The sequence below is a fragment of the Meles meles genome, chromosome 5 (genome assembly GCF_922984935.1).
Source record: "Meles meles chromosome 5, mMelMel3.1 paternal haplotype, whole genome shotgun sequence".
NCBI classification, from domain to species: domain Eukaryota; kingdom Metazoa; phylum Chordata; class Mammalia; order Carnivora; family Mustelidae; genus Meles; species Meles meles.
In genome coordinates this window covers 87,680,968-87,700,377 of record NC_060070.1, presented here as the reverse complement: position 1 = coordinate 87,700,377, position 19,410 = coordinate 87,680,968, and the positions used below count along the sequence as shown (strand labels likewise).

The 19,410-nt window shown below is 40.6% G+C and overlaps 1 protein-coding gene across 1 annotated transcript in view; it reads right to left on the bottom strand.

The window, feature by feature from the left end:
* DNAH8 (dynein axonemal heavy chain 8) overlaps positions 1-19,410 on the bottom strand; it is a 348,142-nt gene that overhangs the window by 31,621 nt on the left and 297,111 nt on the right. The window contains exon 84 of the mRNA XM_046005485.1: positions 14,490-14,650. Coding sequence (XP_045861441.1) covers positions 14,490-14,650 — 161 coding nt within the window. The remainder of the gene's footprint in view (positions 1-14,489; positions 14,651-19,410) is intronic.

Sequence of the window (19,410 nt, the reverse complement as noted above, 5' to 3'; positions counted from 1 at the left end):
TAGAACTTTTGAAAATTTGAAAAAATATCAAAATTGAAAAACTGCATTAGTTTTTTATTGCTGCTATAACAAATTATCACAAAATAACTGTCTTGGATGCCTGAGTAACCCAGTCAGTTAAGCCTCTGACTCTTGATTTCAGCTCAGATCATGATCTCAGGGTCACAGGACTGAGCCCAGCATCAGGCTCTATGCTCAGCAAGGAGTCTGCTTGAGATTATTTCTCTCCCTCTCCCTCTGCCCCTCCTCCTACTTGTGCCTTCTCTCTAAATAAAATCTTTTTGAAAAGTGTCTTAAAACAACATAAATTTATTATCTTACAGTTCTGTAGTTAATAAGTCTGACATAGGTCTCACTGGGCTAAAATAAAAATGTCAGCAAGGCTGAGTTCCTCTCTGTAAGTGATTGGCTAAGATCCATTTCCTTAATCATTTGAGTTATTGGCAGAATCTACTTTCTTACTGAGGACCCCAATTCCTTGGTAGCTATTCACGACAGTGACAGGTCAAGTCCCTTTCTCACTTTGAATTTTTTTTTTTTAAGATTTTATTTATTTGACAGAGAGAGAGAGATCACAAGTAGGTAGAGAGGTAGGCAGAGAGAGAGGAGGAAGGAGGCTCTTGCTGAGCAAAGATCCTGACGTGGGGCTTGATCCCAGGACCCTGAGACCATGACCCAAGCCAAAGGCAGGGGATTTAACCCACTGAGCCACCCAAGCGCCCCTCACTTTGAATTTTTTCTCCGGCTTGCATTTCGTCTTTCTACCTTATACTGCCTCCATCTCCCATTGGTTCATGTGATTAAATTGGGCCACTTGATAATCCATGATAACATTCCCACCCCTAGGTCCTTACCCTTAAGAATATCTGTAAAGTCCTTTGTGCCACAAAAGATAAAATATATACAGGTTCTGGTGATTAGGATGTGCATATCTTTGGGATTCATTATCCTGCCTACCATGAAAGTTAACAATGAGTCAAACAGCAGATTAGATTCAGCCAAGTAAAGAATTAGGAAACTGGAAAATAGATCTGAAGACATTATGTAGAATGCTGTAGAGGAAAACAAATGGAAAATATGAAAGAGAGGTTAAAAAACATATAGGATAGAGTGATGAGTTCTAACATATATCTCAGGACAGCTTCAGAAAGATAGAAGAGAGAGAATAAAAAAGAAATAAGGGATGAAATAATGACTGGGGTTGATGAAAGAGTTGAATCCTCAAGTTCAGGAAATTCAGTGCCTCCTATGTAGGATGAACAAACCAACCAACAAATAAATAGAAATCCAGAGGGATATATATCACAATGAAACTGTAAAACACCAAAAACAAAGCAAGTATTTTAAAAGCAACCAGAGAGAAAGACAGATTATCTAGAAACAAATGACAAGAAGACTGATGGCCAATCCTCAAGAGCAGTGATGGAAGCCAGAAGAAAATGGAAAAGTGTGTTGCACATGTTAGGATAAAATAACTACAAACCAAGAATTGTATACCAAGCAAAATTATCTTTCAAGAATGAAGGCAAGGCAAAAGATTTAAATAGATATTTCACAAAAAAGCTATATTAATGGCCAATAAACACATGAAAAGATGGTCATCATTTATAGAAAAAATGCAAATTAAAAGTGCAACTGAGATACCACTTCACACCTACAAGAATGATTAAAATAAAAACCAGACAATAACAAGCATTGGTAAGAGTATGGAGAAAAAGCGAACCCTCATATATTTTTGGAGGGTACTGTAAAATGGTACAGCCAGTTTGGAAAACAATCTGGCAATTTCTTAAAATGTTAAGAATGATCATATGATTCAATAACTATTTCTAGTTATCTATTCAAGAGAAATGAAAAGCCATATCTACACGAAGTCTTGGACATGAATGTTCATAGCAGCAAAACCCAGAAGCCACCCAAATAATCATCAATTTCTAAATGGACAAACAAAATGTGGTACATTCATATATCGGAATATTGTTTGGCAATAAAAACAATGAAGTTCTGGTACACTTTACAACATGAGTGAGCTTCTAAAACATTATACTAAGTAAAAGAATCCATCCATAGAAGACCAGCTGGTATATGATTTTAGATATAGGAAATGTCCAGAAAGGCAAATCTATAGAGAAAGTAAATTATTGGTTGCCTGAGGATGGGGGTGGTAGTGGGAATTGATTACAAATGGATAATTCTTTTGAGGGATGATGGAAATATTTTAAAATTAGATGGTGGTGATAGTCACAAAAGTCTATAAACAGTAAAAATCACTGAATTGACCACTTAAAATGAATGAATTTATGGTTTATGATAGGCAAATTATAAGTCAATAAAACTTTAAAAAATTTTTTATTTAAATTCAATTTAGTTAACATACAGTATATTATTAGTTTCAGGGGAAATTTTTTTTTTTTACTTTTTAAATTTTATTTGTTTATTTAATTAATTATGTTCAATTAGCCACTGTATGGTAGTACATCATTAGTTTTGATGTACTGCTCAATGATTCGTTAGTTGAGTATAATACCCAGGGCTCATCACAACATATACCCTCCTTAGTACCTATCACCCTGTCACCCCCTCCCCTCCGAAACCCTCAGTTTGTTTCCCAGGATCCACAGTCTCACATTGTTTGTCTCCCTCTCTGATTTCTCTCAGGGGTAAAATTTAATGATTCATCTGTTGGATATATCACCCAGTGCTCATTACATCATGTTCCCTCCTTGATCCCCATCACCCAAGTGCCCTATTCCCCCATCCACCTCCCCTCCAGCAACCCTCAGTTTGTTTCCTATAGTTAAGAATCTCTTACGGTTTGCTTCCCTCTCTGTTTTCATCTTATTTTATTTTTCCTTCCCTACCCCCTGATGCTTTGTTTTGTTTCTTAAACCATATGGTATTTGTCTTTCTCTGAACGACTTACTTTGCTTAGCAGAATACCCTCTAGTTTCATCCACATCATTGCAAAGAGCAAGATTTCATTCTATTTGATGGCTGAGTAATATTCCATTGTGTATGTGTGTGTATATATGTGTGTGTGTGTAATACACACACACACATCTTTCTAATCTATTCATCTATTAATGAACATGTAGGTTCTTTCCATATTTGGCTACTATGGACATTGCTGCTATAAATAATAGGGTGCATGTGCTCCTTTGTATTACTATTTTTGTATCCTTTGGGTAAATATTCATAGTGCGATTGCCGGGTGGGAGGGTAGTTCTATTTTTAACTTTTTTTTCCTTTTTTAAAAAATATAATTTTACTTTTTCAATGTCCTAAGATCTGTTTTTAACTTTTGAGAAGTTTGCCTGTCTTTGACTTATTGCTGAATATGAGTTTTTTTAATTCTGTTTTCACTCCTGTGCTAGTTTAGAAGTTATATACGATTTCTATTTTTTTACTCTTTATCCTAGAAATTTTAACATCCATTTTTAATTAAGTATAAAATTAACATTTTTCCCCTCTCAATCAAAGACTCTTAGGTAACTTTAACTACAGTCACTTCCCTCCTGGCATTTCAGCATTTTAATTCTATCTTTTTTTTAATAAGCCCACAATTAAAATTATTGTTCTATGCTATAATACTTACTTAGATTTACCCATTCTTTTCTATACCTCAAACCTTCCACCACAATAATGATCCTTTCTGAAGTTTATCCTTTAGAATTCCCTTCATTGAAAAGACAAGGAAGATGGAGCAAAATGTAGATATGGTGATGCATATCTACCAAATGCATTCAGCTAGCCTTTACACACATGTTATAAATACTCTTATATTTAACATTTAACAAATCAGTTTTTTAAAGTAGCAAGTGTCCAAAGATGTACATACAAGACTGTTTATAATGATAGCTGTAGTAATAAATCCTGGCAAGGCTCTCTAAATATCTATACAGCCAGTAAAAATGTGATGTGGCTCTGTATGCATTGGTAAGGTGAGGTTACTGAATTGAGATTATTGAATGAAATAGCATGGTACATTCTGTTTTATGACTGAGTAATACTTCATTGAATATAGATGCCACATCTTCTTTATCCTTTCATCAATTGTGGTCATTTAAGTTGCTTCTACATCTTAGATATTGTAAATAATGCTGCAATTAACATTGCAATTAACAAGCATAATAATGTAAATTGTAGCATTATTATTCACCCATAAAAAAGAATGAGATATTGTCATTTGTGACAACATGGGTGGACCTAGAGGGCATTATGCTAAGCCAAGTAGTTGGAGAGAGAAAGAAAAATACCATATTTCACTTATATGTGGAATATAAAAAGCCAACCAAGTGAAAAAAACAAAAAAGCAGAAATAGACCCATAAAACAGAAAACAAACTAGTGGTTATCAGAGCAGAGGGGGGTGGGAGGATGGGCAAACTGGGTGAAGAATGGGAGGTACAAGCTTCCAGTTGTGGAAAAAATAAGTCACAGGAATGAAAGGCATAGCATGTGAATATTGTCAATAGAATTTTATAGTGTTGTATGAGGACAAATCATAGCTACAGGACACATGGCATAATGTATAGAGTTGTCAAATCACTATGTTGTACTTCTGAAACGAATGTAACATTGTGTCTCAACTATATATACTTCAATAAAAAAAATATGTTACAAAAACTTTACCATGGTATGATCTAATTTTTTGTTGTAAATATTGTGTGTATAGGGGCGCCTGGGTGGCTCAGTGGATTAAGCCGCTGCCTTCGGCTCGGGTCATGATCTCAGGGTCCTGGGATCGAGCCCCGCATCGGGCTCTCTGCTCCACAGGGAGCCTGCTTCCTCCTCTCTCTGCCTGCCTCTCTGCCTGCTTGTGATCTCTCTCTCCATCAAATAAATAAATAAAATCTTTAGAAAAAAAAAAATATTGTGTGTATAAGCATAGAAAAAAATCTAGAATGGTATTTTGAGAGTGAGATTTTTGTATGATGAGTATTTGCTGTAATGACTTTCTGCTTTCGTTTTCTTGTTTGTTTTTCTCAATGAGAAAGTATGATTTTTTTATAATGAAGAGGATTAAGGCAATTTTCTTTTGAAAAATAAAGAAAAAATAAGAACCAGATACAAAGCCCACCAAGGACTCAACAAAGACCCATCAGTGACAAATGTTTGAGATCCACTGAAACACATCTTACAAATCCCTAGTAATCTTTGTGCCCCACCAGAAAGGCCCCCTTCTGCCTTCCCTCACAGTGTACAGAAAGAATTAAACCTTTCTCTTTTTCATCTCTAGCTGTGAATTGTGCAGATTATCTCACTAACTTACAAAATCCTAAGGAGCTACAGCTAAAATTATTCAGGCTTCTTTATGAAAAAGCCACATTTTGTGCCCACACAGGGAATTCTATTCAGCTAGCCTTTCATTCATATAGGAACCAGCTGAAAAATGGTGGAGATGATCTGTCTTCAGCATTTTCGTTTGGTTAGCAGGTAGATTACTATATCTGGACCCAAACACACATACCCAAAGAACTGGATCCTTTCCAAAAGTCACGGTTAAGGTAAATGTATCTGCCACTATGCTCTATAAGCTGGACTTCCGTTGGATACAGTGATGATGAGGGTCAAACCCAGCAAATGTTTGTAACCCAACCAGAGTTGGGGTATCAACTCCTTATTACCTTTAAACATATAAGTTTCATAATAAGGGCCAATAAGGTAAAAGCTGATTTTTAACAAAATTAAATGAAAATTGATTTTGTATGGGGCGCCTTGGTAACTCAGTCACTAAGCAGCCGACTTTTGATTTTGGGCTCAGGTCATGATCTCAGGGTAGTGGGATCGACTCCACACCCAGCATGGAGTCTGCTTGTCCCTCTCCCTGTGCTCCCCCCTCCCAACTCTCATTCTCTCTCTCTCTCTCCCTCAAATGAATAAATAAAGTCTTTTTAAAAAAAGAAAATTGAGGGACGCCTGGGTCACTCAGTTGGTTAAGCCACTGCCTTCGGCTCAGGTCATGATCCCGGAGTCCTAGGATGGAGTCCTGCATCGGGCTCCTTGCTCGGCGGGGAGCCTGCTTCTCTCCTTGCCTCTGCCTGCCTCTCTGCCTGCTTGTGTGTACTCTCTCTCTCTCTCTATTTTAAAAAAGAAAAGAAAATTGGATTTGCATAATTTAATAGAGAATTTTAAATTTAGTTTTCATTATTTTTTTGGTGAGAAACCTCTACTCAGATGTTGGGGCTTTAGAATATCCCCAAATACATTTATGTAAAAAGTTGAAAGAAGAACACATCAAGCACACATAAAATTGAGCATATACACAGGTAATAGAATACTCTAGTAAAATGGGACAAAAGGCATTTGCAACTCATTCCTGAATTTTGAAGTATGGTGCTATCTCAGTTTTTAAAAGTCATCTAAATTCCAAAGAAGATACAGATAACTCCAAGGGGGAGCCCTAGGAAAACAGCTAATGTGACAATAAAATGAAGTCATCAAAAGTCAAGGACCCATATGTTATTATATACAATTCTCACACAGGTACATTTCTGTGGTGTGTATTACTCCATGATCTCATGCTAGCATTAGATACAGTAAAGGCAGTCAATGAGGGCAGAGTGCTACATCAAAGATGTAGGTGTCACTGTCACGGTCATCCTACCGAGGGCTGTCAACCATCAGGCAAGGCTGGGTTGCATGAAACCTCCAACTTTATCCTAATCTCCATATATCCACATTTCCGCTGACTTCTAGGCTCTCTGCTTCTTAAATCAAACAATCCCAACACCCAACTCACTGCTTTCATTCTCCCTTTGCCCCATCTGTCCCATCTCCTTGAACATCAATGTCTTCACCCAGCTGCTGACCTACCAAGTTCAGAGACAGTCTCCTCCTTGCACACAGCACACACTAACATCTTCATGCCCCTCCCCCTGGACTGTTCCTTCACGTATGTGCCCTAATCTATGCCTTTTCTTTTCAATGTGCCAAATCATTTTATTTTTAATTTTTTTCAATTGTATATATTTAAGGTGTACAACTCAGTGACTCAATACACGTATACACACTTACTGCTCCTTATCTTCCTCTTTCCTCGCACTCTCATTCTTGTCCCCATTGCTACAGTCCCTTCCTCCCTGCCCCTTCTCTTACCTGAGAACTGCTGTGCATCCACGAAGGCACAGCTCAGAGGTGGCCCCTCTCACTAGCTTACTTTAATTCCTAAATTGGAATTTATTGCTTCTTCATCTTTGTTCTCATAGCAATGAGTGTGTGTGTGTGTGTGTGTGTGTGTGTGTGTGTGTGTGCGCGCGCGCGCATGCGCACATGCTCTATACGCCTGATTTTAAAGTCTGTCATACCGTACTACATGGCTATTTGTCATCCATCTATTTTCCCTAGTACATAATGATCTCCAAGGGCAAGGATCGTGTCTTACTAATCTCTGTATCCTGAGTTGGCTAGAAAGTAAGTTCTCAACAAATGTTTGTTGAATTCAGGCCAATTGACTTGAATTTTATTAAACCTCAAATATAAAGGAGAGCAATTCTCCAATATTTAAAGGGCATGAAAATTTAATTGTTTCTTCTCATGGTAAACGTATATAGTACATTACCATTATCACTATTTACCTGGTTCTGGCACCTTTCCCCACACAAAGGGAAACATACATGTAAATTTATGTGCTCCTCAAAACACAGGAGGATCAGAAAGATGTCATTTGAGGGTAAAGAAACTCTGCTTTTATTATGGTATTTAAGCACAGATCCTTAAAGTTCAAAGAAAAGAAAACCACAGTAAGTTTCCATTCATACAAAGAAAATCAGAGTTCATTCTTCCTACCTGTACTAACTACAAATAAAAAAGGGTAAAGACCCTACATCTGGGACTCTCAGGAGCTCTTGGCTTGCTGCCAGCTCCTTGCCTCTCTGGAAATCCGCTCTGCACCAGGGGCTGAGTGCCGAAAGCTGCAGACATGACCATTCTGCTGTTGGCCGGAGCGAGCCGTATTCACCACTGCCCCAGGGAGGGGTCAGTGGACATGCTTAGTCCTGCTAGGTCTCACCTAGGAAATCATCTTCTTGGTGGGTGATTTTATTTCTTTATGAGGTGATCTGAAAAGAATCTGAAAAGAATCCTCCAGACATGGACATGGGGAAGAAGCCTTCTGAAAAGCTGACCCATTTTGTCTAAGACCTGCACAAGCTCTCCAGATCACCTCTCTGCCACACACTTTATTAGGTGCAGAATGTCAGGGCTATCCAACTCATATTTCTTTATCCACCATGTGATTTTATGTTTGCAGAGATAGGAAAGGCAGAACCCTGGTTAGCTAGCTATAATGGAGAACCATGAATATCTCTATATGCCTCAAAAGCCTTTCAGACTTTCAGGAACACAGTCCCCATAAATGCTCTGAGATGAAGAACAAGAACTATAATACTCCATGAGCTTCGGTCCTAAGTTACCTCTAGAAGAAAAATCTCTCTTTGGAGTTAATATGGAAAGAAGCGCATGTTGGTAATGTAGTGTGGTGGTCTGGGGCCGCTTGTCCGGGTCGCCTCTGTTGGGTAGCAGAGTCAAGGTCATGGGTAATAAAAATGCAAGACAAATGAAAAACGGGACTGTCTATAAATAAACAATTAACCATCTAATGAGATCCTGGTGCACGATCACACGCAAATCAGCTTAGATTTATATACATCTTTGCACATGAGATAAAGACGAGAATACATTTTTAATAAAAACCTGAAACTCCAATCTCAGCTAATACTAAAAGGAATATAATTAAATTCATCCTGCATAGAAATGAATATAAAAGTTGTAATAGAACATTTGATAAATTTCAGAAGGTAGAAAAATATGCATAATGGTTAATGAAAAAAAGAGTGAAGATAAATGACTGTTTTTGACATTGAGATAGTTGCATTTCCAGAGTCCTTGGTACCTTATAAATCTAGATAATAAAATGTGAATAAACTATGCATTTTTATGGTGTCTGTCGCCAAAGTATCTAAGCTCTTGGGAGAGATTTTACTTGTTTTAAAACATTTATTCAGCTGTATATCCCACCTTCACCCCCTTTCCAGGGATTGTGCCTTCTTAAGGAAGACAAACACTCATGACCCCCTTTCACAAATCTCTCCCTCCTCTCAAATTTATGGATGCTAACTTCAGAGGGCAGATTCTAGAAGCAGGAACATAGAGTTCTCCACCATGGCCCAATTACAGCCCAAGAACCCATCTGGAAGAGTGCTATTGAACATGGTGCACGTCGGATAAATTAGTAAGGATTCTTCTAGCTGGGGACATCCGCAGAGATTTCTCACTGTTATCTTAGAGAGTCCGCCCCTTCTCATGGCTTCAAGTGTTATCTCTGTACAAATACATTGAAACTTCTCACCTGGGCTCCAATCCATGTTTCTCTCCCCACTCAGAAACATCTTTCTGTCTCTCCCAATTCAACACACCCAAACCGCACTCTGCAACTCCCCTTCAAATGCACTTCCGTTCCAAACTCCACCATCATCCCAGCTTCCAGACCAGAAATGTCAGGGGAAGCTTTGATTCCTTCTTTTCATCTCACACAACTTGGAGAGTCACTTCTTGCTGGAATGGGAGGGGCGTTGTTGGGAGCGGACCAGGGGTAGGTTTTAGCAGAGAAACTTCATCTGCTATTGCTTACTGCCGCCTGGTGGCTGGTGGGGGAACAGAGAGGGGTTGGAACACCGCCCTCCAGGAAGGCCGGCTCAAATGCCTAGGATTCCAGTTATCAGAAATACCAGAGTCAAGAGGAGAAAATGACCAAACGCAGAGCTGCACAACAGAGCCTACTGCGTGAACAAGAACCAAAAATGGACCAAGGTCCCCAGGAGGAAGAGAGCAGGAGTGGGCAGGGAAGACCCAAGGACAGACCAGGTGGGAAGTCAAGCATGAAGAGAGATCAGAGGAGAAGGGTCACGGGTCCTACAGGCTAGCTAGTTGTCTAGCAGCAGAGGCAGAGTTCTAGCAACTTTCTACTTGATCTTACACAGTGTGATGAGAGATTGCAAGATCCTGACACTCTATTTTGGGAAAAGATAGCTGTGGCATCTAAAGCATGCCAGCCAGTGACGGCATAGAAGCCTTTGGACAGAGCAGTAAAGAGAGCTACCAAAAGAGAGCTACCAAAAGACATAGAAGGCTCACTGTGCTCTCTACCCCACAGGTAGCAGCAATAAATGGATGAAAACTGCATAAGGTTCTCAGCCATTGCTCTAAACTTACTAAATCCCACCAGTCTCCTTTGGGACATGTCCTACAGTTTTCACTCTACCCTCTCCATGCCCTCATTATCCCTGATCTTGGGCCTGCATCAGTCCACATCTGGATTTATCCATAGGGTCTCCAAGATGGTCTTAGTTCAAACAGCCCCCAAGTGTAAGGAAATGTACTCAATTTCACTCAAAATAAGAGAAAACAAATTAAAACTGTGCTGAGATACCATTTCTCACTTGTCTTATTGGTAAAAATTCAAAAGCTTCACCAATACTCTGTTGATGAGGCTGTGAAGGAAGGTCCCCATCCCATTGTTGTTGAGAACGCAAAGTAGCACAGCCCTGTGGAGGGGGAATTGGCAATATTCACTAATTCCTGATCCAGCAACCCCTACCCACAGTCATTTACCCTGAAAATACATCTCCAACAACATGAGAAACCATAACCATGTGAGTAATTGAGGAATTATTTGGGATAGCAAAATTCTGGAAACATCCTAAATGCCTACCCATAGGAGAACAGATGGTAAACTATGATACAAATTAACAATGGAGGCACATGCCACTGTAAAAAAAAAAAATTGTGAGAAAGACAGGGTAACATATGGAGTGATTACAGGATACTTTTTAAAAAGATTTTGTTTACTGATTTATTTTTTAGAGAGAGAGAGCAAGCATGCAAGCAGGGGGAGGAGCAGAGGGGTAAGGAGAGAGAATCTTAGGCAGGCTCCACAGCAAGGAGTCCAACTCAGGCCTCAATCTCACAACTTTGAGATTGTGATCTGAGCCAAAATCAAGAGTCAGACACTTAACCAACTGAGCCACCAAGATGTCCCACAGGATACATTTTTAACTGAAAAAGACAAGACATAAAATTATATATATATGTAAGTTATGGCAACTTTATGTTAAGAAAAAGAAAGGTACTAAGACTATATATGTATTTCTGTTTTAGCAAAAAGAAACAGGTTGAGCATCTGAGTATCTGAGAAACTCAGTTGAACATATGACTCTTGGTTTCAGCTCAAGTCATGATCTCAGTGTCGTAGGGTTGAGCCCTGCATCAGGCCCTGAGCTCTGGAGTCGGCTTGAAGATTCTTTCTCTCCTTCTACCCACCTCCACCCCCGACTCATGTGCATGCTCTTTCTCTGTAAATTTTTAAAAATTAAAAAAAAAAAAAACAGGGAAGATAACTCAGAAACTAATGCGTTTGGTTGTTCATAATGGAAGAGGAAAGTGGGCTGGAAGGGTGTGAGAATATCCCGTTATCCAGTTGGTATTTCCAAGCCATGTCCATGTTTCATGTATTTAAGACAATCAACAAAGATGGACAAAAACTAAATATAATATGAATAGAAATAAATAAATGCACTATCAATTGATGGCATAACCACACAGAAAAAATAATCTGAGTGATTTTTGAATATAGTACTCTGTACAGCCTCAGTGGGATATAGTCTAGGGACAAAAAGAACTGCAAAGAAATTTTGACCTCCACTTAATACACTTGTGGTTGGTAGTGGTATCGGTGGAGTGATTTAGAACAAATGAGTCAATATTAAACTTACTGGGAACCAGAACTCTTACCATGGGAGAAAGGAGATATCGATATTGGAATGAGGATGACAAGGAAGAGACGTGAGGTATACCTTTGCAACTGGAGTTATTAGTATTAGCTCATGATATGTTACAAATGACTTATTTCCTAGCTCTATCTATTAGAGGGACTATAATCCTACACACACACACACAAAGAGAAATAGATACGGTTCCATATCTACATATGTAGATATGGAGATACCTCCATATCTACAGGACATAACTGTAGATCATAAATACACAAAGATATAAACATAGAAAGAGAAAAAGCAAAATGGTACAAAATGTTAACAATTGATGACTCTGGGTGAAGAGTATATGGTGTTCACTGTACTTTTCTGAGGGTTTATAACAGTTCAAAATAAAGAGTCAAGGGAGAAAATAGTTTGTCTCAACACTGCCTCCCATCTAGGTTACATCTTAGTTGTACTTCTCTGGGCCTTTGCTAGTTCTGGTTTGTCTTTCTTGGGAGCTGATGGCAAAACTGCTAGGGTCCTATGGGTAAGTCAGGATGAAATGAGTTCAGCCCTGCTTTTCACACTCCCCAGCCGAATCCTATGGTGCTCAACAGCATCTAGTTCTCTAGGAACTGGCTGTCATGTCTCCTTGGGCTCCTGCCAAGGAGGAAATCAAAGTTCAGCACCCTCATATGGGAGCTGCTTCAAGCACTGATGTTCATGTGCCTTAAAACATGGGCCGTTTTCCTGCCCACCCACATGAACTCACGAGCTGTTTCTATAGACTATTCCCATTCGTCAGATTCTTCATAACCCAGAAGAACTTAGCATGGCTGGCACGTCTGTCTAGTAGTCCCTGAGCATCAGGCCCTGTGTAGCGCTGGAGACAGAGCAGCAGGAAAAGCAGACCCAAGTTTCAGACATGATGGTGCTTATGATTAGTGATGGTAGATGGATGATAGCAAATAAATAAGTGAATACAGACCAGTTGGAGATCCAATCTAAAGAAAAGAGCAGGCAAGGAAGATAGACTCTGGGGTGAGGGCTGGGGAGTGGTCAGCAATTTTTAAACAGGGAAAAGGTAGAGTTTAAGTAAAGACCAGAAAAGGTGGAAAGGTGAGCCACAATGATACCTGGGGGGAAGGGATGTTCCGGAAGGAGCAAGTATCCCATGGAGGGAGCCATCTGGCCTGAGTTACAAGGAGCAAGCGGGAGCTGAAGCTGGGCAGTGAGGGAGGGCGAGAGCAGAGGAGACCAGGCCAAGGGGGGGCAGGTAGTCTTAAGTGGGCCTTGAAGTTCACCTGGAGGTCACTGTCTGCCTTTGACCTTGACTTGGAGTGAGACAGGAGATTTAGGAGGCTTCTGAACAGAGGAGCGACATGGTCTGCCTCAGATTTTTGAAGTTTCAGCTAAAACAAAACTATTCCTCTGTGTTCTTTCTTTCAGATAATGTTTGAGTTGATTCCAAATGGATCCCTGAGCAACCTTTAATTTCTTCGCCTCTTTTCTGTTTTCAGCTAATTTATGAGGGCCTCTTCAAATAACTGCCAGAGCCGTCACGAATTCCATCATGAGGCCTGGAAAGAGTGTTACCCATTCGTGGTTCTTCTGGGTCCTGCCCACATCTTTGAAGATGATCTCTGAGCACAGGAGAGATCAGAGGATTTGGACAATTTAGCATCAGTATGGGTAACAAAGAGGCCAGGTGGCCAAGCCATACGTGAGGGGTGAAGGGCATGTATGTTCAGGGGTAGAGAGACAAGTTCGCTGGGACTCCACGGAGGCTGCACAAGGCCAGAGAAGAAGAGGGTGAGAAATGTCCTTGCCACTTTGCAGAGTTGTTAAAATTGCAGCAGCTGGTGAGTGACTAGGAGAAAGGCACACCCCATTCCTTCTCAATGGGTTGTCACAGCTTAAAATCTGCCAGAGGCATCTTGATCTCTTCCATCCCCCAAAACCACTCTCCTAGACACGAACTCTGTGGTCTTTCTTCGATGGGCCAGAGGCAATGACTATCCGCAGGAAAATCTCAGCTGGGGCTTCTTGGCACCCTCTCTGTGGAACCAGATAGCCTTGTTTCCAGGCTCCTTCTTTCAAAGGGTGGCTCCAAGAAGGGACTTGGGATTTGGATGCATTTCTTGTCTCTTTGCTCATCATCTCTTACCTCAGTGACCAGAGATGGGGCATCACGTTGAGCTGAAACCCACAGCCTTTCCTCCATGCTCTGTGCCCACCATGCATGTTAGTGACAGAAGGAAGCAAATGAGCAAATAAAGGCACAGGGGTCACAAGAGAGAGGATCAAGGAGGAGCACAATTCCTCATCCCCTCTTTCTGTCCTCCTGGCCCTTTTAGACTCCATTTATGACCATTACTTTTAATGGATTTTTTTTAAGGTAAGAGGCAAGGAGTTGGGAGGCTATTGCCTTATCAGTAGAAAGCATCAATACCAATAACACCAGCTGGTTTTATGACATGACAGAAGAGAAATAATCAATGCATAAATCAGAGCTTTAACATCGTCATAAACTCTGGAGCATCAGGATTTAGTGAGGGGAGAGCAGGCCAAGATATGACAAAGTTGTAATTGGGAGACAGGAAGTGACATTATTTTTCACAGCAAAATAAAAAGAAGGAAAAGGAGAGAAATTAAGAGAGAAAATGAAATGCACAGCCTTTGCCAGGCTGAGTTACAAATGATCCCTTAAAATTAAAGAATGTCAGGAACTTACGTGATATCAGCATTAGGGTGCAGCCCAAAGACTTCGGGGTTATCTAGGGATGGCAATGACTGGATGTACTCAAAATACTGATCCAGGGTTTTGCACAAGGGGATTTTATATCCGGTATAAAAACAGAACGACGGCTCAAACATCTTCTCACTGAACCAGACCTAGACGGGAGAGAAAACAGAAGAAATAAAAGTGATGAACATCTAAATGAAAATATAAGGAAGGAAGGGTCAGCTTATTTCCATTTTAATAGATTTTTATGTTGGGTTTAAAGAAAACCACTGATAGAAATAATTAGCACAAATATGAAGAAAAGAGAGAGGCCACATGATGCAAAAACAGTGGAGCCTAAGCCTCTCTAGGAGACCAAAGGCGCTGGCTAGCAGTGATGAGAGAGAGCCAGTCTTGTAAGCCCACTCTCTGCTCCACTAACTCATGACCCTCCACCCCACTTTTTATTTATTTATTTATTTATTTGACAGAGAGAGAGATCACAAGTAGGCAGAGAGGTAGGCAGAGAGTGAGGAGGAAGCAGGCTCCCCGCGGAGCAGAGAGCCCGATGCGGGGCTCGATCCCAGGACCCTGAGATCATGACCTGAGCCGAAGGCAGCGGCTTAATCCACTGAGCCACCCAGGCGACCCCCTCCACCCCACTTTTGAAGACAAATGGAAACACCCTCCAGAGAGGAGGCCATGACCGCACACATGAGAAAGGATGTGGGCAATTCCATGGCCTCCCTTCGCCCCCAAAACAAGGTTCATGCCGGGAATGTGCTGTGCCTGGGGTGGCTCACAGCAGCACCGTGCACCCCACAAGGCCAGGAAAACTTAACAATCATCTCCCCTTCCACCCAGAGCTGGAGAGCTCTCTCTGTTAATTAAGTTATGTCCCTGGCCACAAGAAGCAAATGTATCCAACCGTCTTATTGTTTGCCTGAAGACACCCTTTTCTCATTCCATATGAATTGATTATCTGTAATGTAAAAGCAAGAGAACAAATATATACTTGGTGTGAACAGACTTATTATGAAGAGGGGGGAAAAAAAAGAATGCTGAATGCCTAGGAGCCAGATTTGAGGCAATGACTTCTGTGTCTAACAGAACAATTTTCTCAGCAGGAAGGGAAATAATGGGAAGACAGGAGGAATAGAAGCGCAGGCAGGACGTCTGAATCACTCAGAGGACTTGATGTGAAAAGACATAGGGACTGTGCTTTACTTCAGTGGTTTACACTTTCTCTAGCATCTTCCTTCTGTATCCTTCTTCCAGCTCTTTTTAGGTCCAGTGATCACTCTGAAATGTCCTGTGTGCTGGTTCTCTCTTCTGTCCTCACCCCCACCAAACCCCCCACCCACCCTGTTCTATCCTAATTAACTCCTGTGCACTAGGCATGGAGCTTAGAACTGGAATAGAAGGCAAGGATGAGTCACATACGGTTCTTTCCTCCAAGGAGCTTGTGACCCACTGGTGGGATGAGTCAATTACATAACAAACCATAGTGCAAAGTCCACTAAGGTAAGTGCCAGAGGAAATAAAAATAAGCAAAACATAAGCAGCCTCAAAGCAGGAAGAGAGACTCGCCAGCTGGACGTCAGGGTAAAGTAGCCACAAGGAGGTTAGGTCAGCAGGTCCAAAGGTAGGACTGAAGCAGAGACCAAGGTAGGGGAAGGCAGCATGTGGGTTCCATGGTGCTTTCTGTGGCCTTCTGCAGTAGCGTTTCCTGGTAACCCTGTGTCCTTACAGCCAGAGACCCAAACTCACCTCTCTGGTTACTGAAGGGCCACCTGGAACAGGTGAGGGGAAGGAACTGATGAGACAGGAGGCTGAAGGGAGTGCAGGGGGAAGGGTACATTCGGGGGAGAAAGGGACAGGGCTGCTCAGTGCTCAGAGAGCTGGAGCCATTGAAGGGGGAGCAACTCTAAGGAAAGTCAGGAGAGAGACGGAAAGAAAGAAGTGGAGGCTGGGGGTGTGGGGGGCAGGGAATGAGGAAAAGCTGCCCAGGGGCCAAAGAATGGAAAATGGGAGGATGACTTTTCATTTAGGGCAGTAATTAAGCCCAGATGGGCTTCCCCAGGTGGGGCCCAGGCCCAGAGGATGGAGAACTGTAGCATTCCAAGAGGGGGTTGGGGTCTGCCAACTAGTCTTCTATTGCCCTGAATATGGGGGAGTGGGGGGGCAGTGTGGGGTGGGAATAGGGAAGAAGTAGAAGAGGGGGAAGACAGATTCAGGTCAGAGGGAGGAACTGCCCACCTTGAGGTCTTGAAGGTGCAACGGTTTGAGCAACAGGCTCTCTTCCTCTCCCCCTCTTTGCCCACAAGCCACTTTGAGCTACGATCCAGAGAGCCAGCTTTGGGTCTGATGTGGAGGGCAAAGAGGTCTCTTAGAAATCCCCTTTACTGAGCCAGCAAACTGTGGTGTTCCTGCCACCTTAAAGTAAGGCAGTTTCAATAAAACAAAGATAAACCCACTAGATCAGGACTCTCCTTGAACTCTACTTTTTAGAAAAAGTCTAAGTAATTTTTTTAAGCTAATAAAAAGTGTTGTTAAAAAAAAAAAAGTATACCTGATTTTCAAGTTGTGCTCTGGGGTCAGTGAAAATTCAATCCAGTCTACTCTGTTTTAGATGATTATGACCCCAGGCACATAAAACTCAGTCTTCTGAGATTAGATTACGTTTATCATTATCAACAAACATGTACTGTCTCCTAGGTGCTAGAAAGGACACAGAGCCTTAGATGACCTGTTTCTTATTTTAATGGGCTTACAATCTAGTGGGGGAGGCTGAACACATGTATTAGGATCACACATTTCTTTTCCCACTCTCCAAGGCAACTACTTCACATCACTTCCCCTTTCTTCAAAGGTCCCAAACGTGCCATACCCTCCCCTCAGCTGATGACTCACATCCCCTTAGCTAATGATTCTTCTTAGTTCATTATGAGCATAGATAAGATGAGAAGAAAACAACCCCATCTTCCTCCACCAAGTCTTCCAGTCTTTGACACCCATAGGTTTCCCTAGGCTTGCCCCATCATAAGGAATGAGCTGCCCTCCTTCTAACAACTAGTACACATATTGGTAAATCTAAATCAGCACTCATTACAAAATTATCATAATGAGTAACAGGAATGGGAATAAAAATGAGAAGCCAAAATTCTCCATAGCTGTAATATGGAAGATGCAAGTCAGAAGGGCTCAAAAATAAAGCCTAAAATGTAGGGTTAGATTTTCACTTAAGTAATCATGTTAGAAAAGGTAAAGACTAAAAATAGAATAGATAATTTTCAAACCAATCAGAAATATAAAAAAGCATTTTTAAAAAGCAAAAGAAGAAAAAAGGCCAAAAAAAAAGTATGGCTAATGAAAGATGGTAGGATACATCCTACCATACAAAGATGGTAGGATGAGTCAAAATATAGCAACAATCACAATAATCAAATTATTCATTTGCCTGTTAAAACATAGAGCTCTTCAGACTAGAGATCAAAAATTCCAGTTATCTGTTGTTTTTAAGAGATCAATCCGACACATAATGACATAGAAAGGTTGAAATAAAAGAAACAGAAAAATATATACCAGATATACTAAAATTAAGTATTTCTAACCATTAAAAGACTAATAAGAGAATGAAGAGGCAAGGCTTAGTGTGGGAAAAGAAATTTACAACCACATAATCAATAAAGAAATTATATCCAGAATTTGCAAAAGGCTCCTGTAAATCAATATTTTAAAAAGACAGACAATACAAGAGAAATAGAGGTGAGAACATACAAGCAAGTCACAAAGGAGAAAACTGAAACAGTGAATCAACATGTGAGGGTACTCAAGTCCATTAGCATTCAGAGAAACAAAAATGAAAACCAAAATGAGATCCCATTAGATATCCACCAGAATGGCTAACATTTAAGAGGCTAATGATGCCTAGTGTTGGTGAGGATGTGGCTTAATGGGATATCCCATTCTTCTGCTGGATATATTCTTGGAACAACACTTTGGAAACCAAATTGGTGTGACTGACTAAAATGTAAAGTACACAAACCCTATAACATAGCAGTTCAGCTCCTAATAGAAAGGCATATTCATGTGCTCCAAGAACCTGGTAAAAAAATGTCCCCAGATGCATTATTTGTAATAGCACCAAATGGAAACAATCCTAATTTCCACCAATACAATACAATGGAACCCAACACAGTAAAGGAAAACAAGTAGACTACATGCAACATGGGTGAGTCTCAAAATACCATATTGAGAAAAGAAGCCAGACACCAAAATGAGAACATAGTCTATGGGTCCATTTATATGAAGTTCAAAAACTGGCAAAATTGAACTATGTTAGTAAGAAGTACTTCCTTAGATGGTACAAGTGTAGTGAGAAAGAAACGGTTTGTATAAAAGTCTATATTGTGGTTACCTTGAGGGAATGGGGAGTTGTGATGGAGAAGGGGCATGCGTGACTCTTTGGGGGAGCTGGAAATATTCTATGTCTATTTGAAGAGACTTACTGAACTATATGTTTTTGTTTTATACATTTTTCTGTATATTTAATATTTCTTAAAAGTTGGCTGCTTTTTTAAAAGATTTATCACATAAGTACTAGGCACAGGTAAAGTCCTTTCCTCATCTTCCTTGCCTCTCTCAGTTAACCATTTCCTCTTGATACACTAAAGTACTCAGAGCCTGGTCCTTAGGTTTTCTTTCTCTACACTTTCTTCTTAGATGGTGCTCTCATCTGTTATCTTGACTTCAAATGCCATCTATATGCTGACAAATTCCAACTCTTTTTCTCTCTGACCTCTCCCCTGAGCTCCAGAACCATAAATCCAACGGCCTTGTTTACCTTCCTTCATTCTCTTATTCAACATATATTTATTGATGAGGTAGTATGTTCTAGATTCTGCTCTGCATGCTGGCAGTGATGTAA